The sequence below is a fragment of the Anas platyrhynchos genome, chromosome 4 (genome assembly GCF_047663525.1).
Source record: "Anas platyrhynchos isolate ZD024472 breed Pekin duck chromosome 4, IASCAAS_PekinDuck_T2T, whole genome shotgun sequence".
Taxonomy (NCBI): domain Eukaryota; kingdom Metazoa; phylum Chordata; class Aves; order Anseriformes; family Anatidae; genus Anas; species Anas platyrhynchos.
In genome coordinates this window covers 30,882,773-30,894,323 of record NC_092590.1, presented here as the reverse complement: position 1 = coordinate 30,894,323, position 11,551 = coordinate 30,882,773, and the positions used below count along the sequence as shown (strand labels likewise).

The window sequence follows — 11,551 nt, the reverse complement described above, 5'->3', positions numbered from 1 at the left end:
GGAGAAGTTCGGGTTGGAAATGAGGAGATATTTCTTCTCAGAAAGAGCAGTCAGGCACTGGGACGGGTTGCCCAGGGAGGTGGTGGAGTCACCGTCCCTGGGGGTATTCAAGGAAAAGTGGGATGTGGTGCTTAGGGACATGGTTTAGTGGGTGACATGGTAGGGGGAAGGTTGGACCAGATGATCCTTGAGGTCTTTTCCAACCTTAATGGTTCTGTGGTCCTGTCTATTGCGAGCGGCTCCCCCAGAGCCCCAAGGAGCAATCCGGGATGTCTTCTCCGTGTGAGCAGCCTCCAGCACCAGCTCGTGCCTTACCCGTGGCTTTCTGCGGTGCACCAGAGTCACCTCCATGACCTCAGTAACCCCCCTGAGCCTTCACTGCCCCCAGACATGCCCCGTGGTGCAGAAACACCCCCCCTTCGCCCCCGGGGCATCAGCAGCAGGTGCCGGCGGGGCTGGGCTGGGCGGCCCGCCCCCTCCTGCGGCTGCCGCGGCTCCTCCCGCCGCCCCTCCCTCCGTCTGTCCGCCCGTCCGTCCGTCCTTCCCTCCCTGCCGGGGCGGCGGGAGCCTGAACGCGTGTGTGGGGATGGCGGCTCGGCTGCTGCTGGCTCTGTGCGGGCTGCTCGTTGCCTGCCGGGCGGCCGAGCCGGCGGGGGCGGGCGGCGCCAGCCGGCGGCGGCGGCTGAGCTCCGAGGAGGGCATCTCCTTCGAGTACCACCGCTACGCCGAGCTGCGGGAGGCGCTGGTGGCCGTGTGGCTGCAGTGCCCGGCCGTCAGCAGGATCTACACGGTGGGGCGCAGCGCCGAGGGCCGGGAGCTGCTGGTCATCGAGCTGTCCGACCGGCCCGGCGAGCATGAGCCCGGTGAGGCGGCGGCGGGGGGGGCACGGGGACATTTTGTGCCGGGGGGGGCGCGGACCTCGGGCGCTGCCACCTCCGGGGGGCAGAGCCGGGACCCTGAGTGGGGCACCTGCGGTTGTCCCCTCGCCCTTCTGGGGGTTTCGGAGCAGGCCCCGAGTGCCGGGTTTGTAGCTGGAGACGGGCTGTCCCCGGAGCGGGTCCCTGCAGCCCTCTGAGCTGGACCCAACTTTCTGCATCCTTAGGGGGCTCACGTTTTGACTGACTGCTTAGGGCTGCTGCTGGCACTTCGAGGTCGTTTATTGCAAGACAGAGGAGGGAGGCAGGGTACCAAGCATCATCTTGCAATAAAAACGTGTAGGAATTGCAGTGGAAGCCGAACAATTTCGCCGTGGTATGATGCCATCTCAATGCAAAGGGCGATCCCGAAGCTAAGGCTTAACCTGTCACCACTATGTAATCTGCATGTTAAAATGATGCATGGCTCCTGTTGTAACCGAGTTACTGGGAAGGGACGGTCCGCTGCAGCTCTTTTTTTTTTATCTGCCGCTTCCGTCAAGCCAGCTGAAATGGGGAGAAAAAGAGCCCTGTGTGTGGTCAGAGATGGAGGCTGCTTCTCCTCCTGCTGCTGCTGCTGTCGGGGATGTGGGGAAGGGCTTGTCGCTGGGCCCAGGGAGAAGAGAATCTGGCTTTATGTCACTGAGCGATATCAAACTGCAGAAACAAACATTTCCTCCAGACTGCATCCACACACAAGCTGCGGGGAGCATGAAGGGTGTTCCGTGCTTCCTATACTGTGCTGGGTCCTTCACAAAAGGAGGCCCGTGGATGAAAAAGCCACATGTTTTAATGCCCAAATCACATGTTGGGGAATGTGATGAGCACTGACGATCTGTAGTGGTAGATGCTGAAGATACTGTGTGTGTGTGATTTTTTTTTTTCCCCTCCCCAGAGGATTAGCTGGGATTTGAACCAGAGCATGCTCGTTGTTTTATTTAAACCCTCTGCATCCTTCTGCGAGGTACGGGGCATTGCTCAGAAAAGCAGAGAGCTGCTGCAGCCTCCGTTATCTGCAGTGGCACATGAGAGACTCGGGATCCCTTCAGGAAGGACAGACTCGTGCTTACCTAGGGCTGTGCTCCTTTGAATTAATCGTAAAGGCATTGAAGCATCTGTGCTGCTCTGTTCCAGAGCCCAAGCACCTCACCATGATGCTCATGGTTGTTTGTATTAGAGGGGCTTTCTTCTTAATAACGTGCCCTTTCTTCTGCTGTGCAGTGAAAGGTAGCACTGTTTGTTTTCCTGTGTGCGCTTTTTTTAAGCTGTGCATTAAAAGAAGTGGAGCCTTGTACCAGCCTTGGCAGGAGCTGTGAGGCTGATTTTGCAGCGCTTACCTGAGCGGGGGGGATCCTTGCTCACTGTGAGGAGCCATGCTGGATTCCCAGGGCAGAATAGGAATATTTTGGGTGATTAAAGCTTCCAGGATCAGGACCCATCTAATTTATTATCATCTATTATTAAAAAATAATCAGCAGATTCATAGACACAGACATAAGTATAGATTTTTTTTTTTTTTCATGACAGGTCAAGGATTTGTTATTCCTGAGCATAACGTGTTCTTACAAGATAGGATATGTGTCACAGGGTTTATTTTTAAATATATATCTAAGTGGGATATGATTTACTTACTGGTTTATGATCTGTAGAGAGCTCGTGCATCTGGAAGCCTGGTGAGTATGCAGAGATGATACCAGAACTATCCAGTGAGCCACCATGAAAACACACAAAAAAATGTTTCTGCTCACTTAGTGAGCAAGTTGATGACAAAATAAATCCGCAAAGTGTCAGCAGAGCATCCGTAAAGATGCTTTATACTGAGTAAAGAGGCTTTGCACTGAATAAATCAAATCTGGCATATACACGCATGCATTACATAAGCACATGTATGTTATGCCCGTACAGCATTGTGTGAGTTCATTCGGTCACTCGTGGACATAAGAGTCAACTTCTGTTTTAGAATATCAGCTATTTTTCAAAATAAATTAGTAATACTTGTGCAATATTAAAAACAAATTCAGGAAAGAAACTGAAAGAAAAAACTTAGAAACATACTTTAGATTTCCAGAGCAACTGGAAGAAATCTTTAATAAGCAATCAGACTGAATCATTAAGGCCTCATCTTTTGGTGGAATAAATATACACTGTGAGGATTTTTTATTATTTATTTCTGAAGCCCTGATACTACATTAGAAACTGGAGCAACTCCATATGAGCAAGTCTGATTTCTTCCATAAGTATTTACAAGTATCTTGGCAAATCTTTGAAATACAGATCAGTTACTTGGAGGGTAAGAGTTGCTGAACTATTCCCATTTTTTGACATGCTAAATGTCAAAAGCATGAGAGTGCTGAAAGTTTCTGATCCCTACATTAAATGCTAGGAAAATGTGTCACCTTCTCTGCAGATGTGGGTATTTCACTATTCACGTTTCCGTTTTGGTTCATGCCACAGTTTGTTCTAGTATTTTGTGATTTTTTTTTTTTTGGCAGTAGTTTCTTTAGGCTAATGGAAAAGAAAGTATTGAATAAGGAGAAGTAAAACCTGGAAATGAAGATGTCTGAACTTTACCAAACAGTTCTACACTGAGGAAGCTGTGCCTTAACAGAAAGTTAAAGCAAAGCAAGATGTGAATGAGCCCGTATCAGTGGTTAGGTGTAAAAGGTGTTGTATGACCTGAGACTCAAAGTGATCAAAACATTTTAGAGTGGTTTTGATTAAGTGAGAAAATACAATTTGGTCCCCGTGCTTGCTAAAAATTGGCAAAGTTGACAGAAGACAGCAGAGGGCAAGGCGAGATGAAGTGAGGAGAAAGAGATGATGGGAAACTGATGATGCACCAAAGGAAAACAGAGAACAGTTGACAGTAAAGCACAGGTTATTTCTGGGACAAAGTAAATAATGTTTTGCCTTAATTGCTGTGCAGGTGCGACTACTTGCAAATATAGCAAATAGACTCTTGCTTCAGATATCTGATGTTCTGTTGAAAAAACACCAAGTAGATGCTGATCTCTCAAGGCCTTTTTATGCCCAAAATGAGCTTATTTATAGTCGTAAGTTTGTATTCTTTAATAGCAGTGAAATATATTTAGAATCGATTAATGCTGAAAGCAGTTCCTCCACCATTAATGTTCAGCCACTTGTTTAGGCGTGCTGCCACTTCTGACTCATTTGTACCATTGATTTTGGTGGCACAGGATCAGTCCTCTCCATTACCGCTTCCCTTCTACCTGCTGAAAATGAGACATCTGAGATTCTTAATTTTTTGTTCTTTACCTGAAAAAGTTGCAACTAAAAAATTATCTCAAATTCTACTTCGTTTAAAAATCAAGAAAACATTTATATATATATATTTTCAGTGTTGTAGTTTTATGAAATTCTGCAAGTAAAGGTTATTAAGTGACTGGTTGTGTGTGGTATAGATGCATGCCCCAAAAATTTCTTTTGCACCAAGTGGAGAGAAGAGAGGATGGACGAAAATACAGGCTTTGTGACAACAAAACGATCTGCAAGTTTGTGGCATCTTCATCAAATTACTCATGCTGGAGAAGAGCACACAAGGAATCCTGAGAATGTTGGCACTTCAAACGCAGTGTTTCGTAGTTCTCAAACCAGCCTGTAGTTCAGAGTAATTTTTCAGTTTAATAATTCTGCTGTTCATCCTTCACCTCACAAGTGTCTGTGAAAGTGGGATGAGGTGCGAACACACTGTGTGTGAGGCGGGTGAAGGATACCTTTGCCTGGCTGCAGGAGCCTGTGGGTGTGATGGCAGCAGGCTGTGAGCAGCCTCGCTGGGCCTAGTACGGCCGCCTTGACCTCCTCAACCTCTGCCACCACCAGTCTGTGCAAGACCCCTCTTGGCACAGCGGGGAGGTGGGCTGGGTGGGTCACTGGTGGCACAGAGCCAAAATAAGCTTCTTGGCTTTCAAAATGGCTTGGTGCTCCCCTGCTCCTGTGCTGGCCCCGCAGAGGAGTCCAATGTTGGGCTCTTACATGCCTCTGCCCCAGCCTTGCCCTGCAAGGTCAGCAAGCACTGGAGCCACTTCCTCCTGAAAAAATGTAATTCAAGTCTGCCTGAAAGAGAAGTGAAAACCATGCCTCTGCTGTGTATAAATGAGTGGGGAAATCCAAGATTTGTCTGATAATACAAAAAACGTACCTAGGTCTTATTTCTGTTATCGAAGCACTCCTGCACTCAGCTGTGGCATCAGCCATCTGGGGTAACACTTGCTGGGACAAGAAGTTGTGGTAAGTAAACCTGACAAATACATGGGACAGGCAGTGTTGTTCACAATGTTTGTATTTCAGTGTTGAACAGAAGCCCATATAATTTTTTAATTTTTTAAAATGATTTTGGCAGTTTAAGATTGCTGCAAGCAAAGTGTTGCTCTTTTTTGAAAAACAAAAAATACAAAACCAGCAGCAGCAAAGAGGAACAGCTGTGCAGGAGGCTGCCATGGTTTCAGCACAGCGTGGACAGGATCCTGCTGTGCTCCTGGAGCACTGTGGGGACACCACTCAGTGTCACCTTGGGACCTGACGGGCTGCTTCCCTTCAGCTGGGTGCATGCTGTGCTGGGGTGGGCAGCGAGATGTGGTCGCGGTGGTGATGTTAGGAAGCATGCTGCTCGTCTCTGGGTTACAGTGATGTCAGGTGATGCTGCTCTAATTTTGTCACTTACAATTTAATTGTTAAAATTGTTTAAAAAAGTTAATTGCACTTGGCTTTGTAAAGCTTCTTTTCCTTACTCTTGGAATTTGCACATAAAAATCTTGTGAGTTATTTGATAGCTCGCACTAATGGGGTTGCGTCCCACGCAAAGTCTACCTATTGCGTAGGTGGCCTTCGGCATTTTGGATTTTTTCTTTTGTGCATCAGGAAACAGTTTCTTTCTGTCACAGGGGATATGCTACTGACTCACCTTCTGGGAGTGCTGGTGGTCGAGGGCAAAGTGGAGGCTGGCTGCACCTTGGTCAGGCTGCGGGAGGCTGAGAGGCTGGAATTAACTTTCCCATGAAATTACAGAGAATTTTAAACCTACTTGTCAGCACACATTTTTTCAAAAATAAAAATATTTTCTTCCTTAAATAATGTGTTCTTGTTATTTCTAGATTCATCACGTCTTCCTATCTTGACTTTAATGCTCATTTAAATATAGAGAGGTACAGAATACCTGGAGAAAAATATTGTTGCTCACAAAACTGGTGCAAATAAAGGAGAGGTAGCTACATTTATAGATCACATTTGCAGTTAATTGGTAATGCCATTCACGTTGCTATTGAAGTGGATGGAAATTTACAGTAAGTGTGGTAAGGCAGCTGTGCTAGACAGTCTCTGCAGTGTTTCCTAGAGATTTAATACCCTTTCTCCAAATTGCTTCACTGGCTGAGGTATTTCATGTCTTCCAATTTTTGTCAGATTGTTTAAAAAGGGTGAAGAGAAGGCTGTGTGTTACCTGCAGATGCACTGTAGATCCCAGCTACTGCATCTAAAAAGTTTCCTTTTTATTTTCTGGAATAACAAAAAAGTGAAATGATCTGTAGTGAAAAAGGCTATAATCACAAGGAGCATAGCATGACTCCACAGAAGGCAGCTATTTTATTTTTCAGGTTTAAAATTAGTCTGGGAGTGCAGAAGCATTCTGAGTTGGTTGGTCTGACTCAGACTGGTTTTGACCATCCTACTCCTTTTGAAAGTGCTGATTATTTTGACTCAATTTCTTCTAGAGAGAACAGTTATCCTCCCCACCCACACCTGCAGAATGCCATAGCAGTTCCCAGTGAAAACAGGAGGTGAGCCTGTTCTCCTGTTACTTGCGTTAAATGGATGTTTTATTCTGGTGCAATTAATGTGAACTCCAGAGAACTAGTGAGGAGTATATACAGCACAGTGATTTCCAAAGATTTTGTGAGATGTTTTGTTAAATACGTAAGTTGTAATCATGGGATGTTTCAAAAAGGGACTTTGCTATTATATTGATTCTTAATTTACTCTATTCAGGGTAAACTATAAATTTTTCTGTAATTTAGAGATCAATATCTCAAACCTTTATATTACACTTAGGGCAAAAGGTGCAAAACAGGTCTTCCTATTTCATAAAAGCACATTTTTTTTTTCTGTAACAGAGAATCTGCCACTAGGTTCATGCAACAGGTTAGTATTAAATCTAATTTAGAGCTAGTTCTATGTTCATTTTACCTAAGTTTTGTCTTTCAAAGGGGGTACAAGCCTACATGCTGGACATTCATATTCATAATATATTATTTTTTTGCTGGTTAGTAGGTAGACTGTTAGTTGAGCTGCAATGCCCAAACTGACATGCCCTGAACATCTCTCTTCTCCAGTGACTGTGAGAGTTGCTGACATTGGGCAGGCTTTTCATTCAGCAATGTGTGCAAGAGCTTGTTGGAAAGACCTGATGAATACCAGCCTCCACATTTCATCATCTAAAAATTCCTGTTTTACTGTATATGCTTGCTTTGAAAAAAATGCTGTTTATGAACCCTACCTGACCTTTTCTCAGCATTTTCAATTCATATTGTTAAGTCTCCATAGCTATTTCATTTATATTCCTCCATGTCTCATATCACGTTTATATATATATATTTTAAAAAAAGTCTCGTATGTGTATTACCACAGACTTGTGGTTATTTTTTCTGTTCAGTTGGGAGGTAAATTGGAAAGTCTTGTAGCTGAGTACTCCTAAAATTTAGTGGAATCAAGGAAAAGTGAAAATTGGCATGTGTACTTCAAGACTCCTGGGTAGGTAATTAAAATGATGGGTAGAGTTTTGAGCAGGGGAGTTGCATTTGTTTTGAGGTAAGTTGCAAATCAAAAGATGGGATTCACTGAATTCAGTGGGATGAGGGTGGTTGGCAGCTTGCTTTCTGGTATGCTGAGGCTAAATGAAGACACCAAAGGCCTTTTCAGTTAAAAGGCTGAAAAAAAATCTTACCAGGGTAATGGTAGCAGGGATAGCTGTTCCTTATGTGGAGCCATTCTGTGCTGTGAACGTGAGCTGCCCGATGTACAACCAAAGAAAGGCGCTGCCCTGGCTGCAGCCTGCTTGCAGCGAGAATAGCCATCGTGTGCCATTTTAAATGCTTACACTTCCATGTGAATCTTCCTTGTGTGGCCAAGATTTAACAAACTGTTTTCTTGGCAAAGTCATCCATGCTGACATGCCAATTTAATGATCCAGGAGGTTTTTATGGCATCTGGAAAGCGTGACCCTGACCTTTGCCATATTGGCTCTCCAAACAAAAGAGAAATCATGCAGTGCTTTGCTATCAGAAAATCTGCTTAGAAACAGAGAAAGCAAAAAAGGCGAAGTATGTCAAAGATAACTTTTTGCATAGTTGTCGTCACGCTACTAGATAAATATGTTTTGTTACTGCATATTTTCCCCCTGAGATTTCTAGCAGCAAGACATATCATTTGAATGTCCTCCCACTTTTGCATCCCAAAAGACAGCAAAAGGGAGCTTTGTCATTGCCCTTCATTAGCACACTGCTGTCCTTCAGCATTATGAGCTGTATATTCCTTGCACATCTATCATTCCAAATTAACTTATTTTCTTGTGGTAAATGAAGGTTTTGGGATTTTGGCTAGTTCTGCATTTTGCACAAAGGAATAGGTTTTGCTTAATTTTTTGCAAAAATTGGGATGGGATGAGTCCAAGACCTAACTATATAATTCTTACACATGTAAAAATGTTACTTCAAAGGGAGCTGTTTGGTAAGCTTACTGTGTCAGATCTTCATCTGATACGAGCTGGATGGTGCTTTAATTTCTCCTCTCACCCAGCTGATGAGCATCTATAAGTCAAACTGAAGTCAGTGGGAGTTGTATCTCTGAATCTTCATGATAAGCAGGAGGCTTGTAAATCCTAAAGCTCAAGCCTGCTTGTGTGCGTACCCTTAAAAAAGAAAACTAATTGCGGCTGCCATTCCGAAATAGCCTGCAGTTAAGCAATGAGCAGTCCAAATTTATGCTTTTCAGAATAAAATTTCTTTTCTTTTTTGTGATGTCAGTATGTAGCAGAGTGGAGAGAAAAGGGAAGCTGTGGAAATGGGAGCTGAGCTACCCTGTGTATAATCTTTTCACACTGACATTGAAGGAAGTTGCTTTGCAGAGAAGAAGTGGTCTTGTGATAAAGGGTGCCTGACTTCTTTTCCGGCTTTACCACATTTCTCTTGTGTTTTTGGATAAGAACATCCTCTCCTTGTGCCTCAGCTTCTCACCTACGTGACAGGGAACATCATACTCCCTTGCTTTAGTTAGCATGTGCCGATGCCACGTGCCCAGTACACGTACCTGATAGATGGTGTGTGGCTCAGTGTTTGATCTACTTCCAAGACGCAGTTCCTACCTGCTTCCTCTCTCCTTTTCCCAGTAGCAAGCAGCCCCAGTATTAGTGCTGGCTCAGCTATGCTAACAGGCATACAATGAGGAGGAGTTGAAACCTTCTTCCCGTTTACCTGCTGTGGATGTACATTTTTGTTATTGTTTGTGAGCTGCCCTGATAGGGAGGTACCAATTCTCCCTTTTCTTCCAGGGCTGGCAGGGAGAGTCGCAATAGAGACGCCTATATTTGCAGTTTCTGTGTGTTACAGTTAGGGGGGCAAACCTGTAGTGGTAATAGTATGAATCTTTAGTGTAAATCAAATAGTACAAATTTCTAGTGGAGAAACCTATAAATAAACAGAAATAGGGTCCTGCTAAGAGCAGTCAATGCAGAAAGAAAAGTCTTTGACAACATAACCCCAGAACAGAGAAGTTTAAGAGCCAACAAGCTCATCTGACTTGAAAATTGAAGAATTGTCTGAAATAGATGTAGCCATGGTGACAGAGAGGATTAACAGCCTGAGACTGATTTCATTGGTCTGCTGCTAGCACAAGTCGCTTGTTTGAGCAGCATTAATATGTTGTCTCATGCTGCTTTATATGCTGAGACCATCTGGCATTAGTGGTATTTAAAGGTGCAGTCGTGTTATGGAAGGAGTTGGCCAACATGGTTTGATTTATGCTTGTAAGACAAATTACGAGAGTTAAGAGGTCTTTCAAAAACAGCCTTATGCCCTAAAAATATTCTAGAAAGTCATAGCGCACAGAAATGAAGTGAGGCTTTGGGAAGCCACGCAGGGAATTCCTGAAGTTTGTTTTATCTTCAGTCAACACAAATTTAAAGTATGTCCTGCACAAACATGCACTTTTGCATGTTTCTTCAGGTGTGTATGTGTGGGCAGCCACCATTTGCTTTGCAAAATGAAGCCTATACAGTGTGGAGCTGCTTGGGAGCCACAGCTCCAATACCTTGAACAAGCATGGGATCGTATTGCTCATCATGCTGTGTATTAAGGAAAAATATGTCATAAAGGAACAAAATAAAGCTGACCAAACAGATCCCCTCTAAGCTCCTTTGGAGTCTGTGCTTTCAAGAAATGGTCTATTTCAATTTTCTTTCAGTTTTGCTACATACTATTGAAAACATATTTCTGAGCAAAGTATTTGATAAGAAAAGGAATTTTGTAGAGACTAAGATAAGATAAACCTTATCTTTGATCTATTTATAGCTGTGAGTCTTCATCTCCTTTCCTTAATGCGACTGTAGAGTGGGTGTTATCTTCAAAAGGAGCTTATGCCACAGTGCAGGCATTGCACAGATGCTTGTGAATTTCACTTCTTTCCTTCCTTCTTTTCCTTTTCCTTTTCCTTTTCCTTTTCCTTTTCCTTTTCCTTTTCCTTTTCCTTTTCCTTTTCCTTTTCCTTTTCCTTTTCCTTTTCCTTTTCCTTTTCCTTTTCCTTTTCCTTTTCCTTTTCCTTTTCCTTCTTGTTATCATGATGCTTATTTATTCCCAAGAGTTTTCCCCAGACAGAGATGGATGGTTAAAGAGTGACCAAATACTAACTAGAAAGTGTTCCTGTCTGAGCTTCCGAGTTCCAGCGTGGAGGTCCATGTCTGTGCTAAGCATCATAGCAATGCTTAAATGTGTAAAAATGGAGGGAAAATTAGCCAGGGACTTTGTTCTCCTGTACAGACTTAAAACTAAGTTGAAATCAAAGTTAAATCTTGTTAATAAATGCTCTGAAAGTGTACGACTGGAAGCATTTTTACATTCTCAAATACTGACATTCTGTAGTTACTGATGAAAATGGTGCTAACAGCTACGTAACACCTGTCCGCAGATATTGATGTGATATCCATTGGATCATGGTGGTAGGTACACTGTGTTGCACAACAACAACAAAAAAAAAAAACAAAACAAAAGACTTGGGATCTATTTCATAAACCCTTAGGTTTTAAGGCTTTATTCTGGAGCTCTGATGCCAACATAAATTTATCTGATGAGTTCACTTCAAATGCAAGACCCAAGAAACACATAGCTGTGGATGTTCTAACTCCTTTAAATAGCTTTTCAATTATTATATTTCATGCCTAATGTTTTTACAGCTTAGTCCTATTTTCACTCTGTCAGAAAGAGTATAGGGCACATGACAAATGCTAAGTAACTTACCTCCCAAGCCCCAGTTCCTTGTTTGTAAGTCAGTTCAATCCCTGTTTTTTTTTTATTTCTAAGTCAGTCATTGAGTTATGTCTGAGCCAAAGCTTGGGTGCAGTTTTGGGGAGCTGTTCA

The 11,551-nt window shown here is 43.5% G+C and overlaps 1 protein-coding gene across 1 annotated transcript in view; it reads left to right on the top strand.

Annotated features, from left to right (window-relative positions):
* The first annotated feature begins 514 nt into the window (after window positions 1-514).
* Window positions 515-11,551, top strand: part of CPE (carboxypeptidase E) — a 56,646-nt gene continuing 45,609 nt past the window's right edge. The window contains exon 1 of the mRNA XM_027456456.3: window positions 515-863. Coding sequence (XP_027312257.1) covers window positions 587-863 — 277 coding nt within the window. The 5' untranslated portion in view covers window positions 515-586. The remainder of the gene's footprint in view (window positions 864-11,551) is intronic.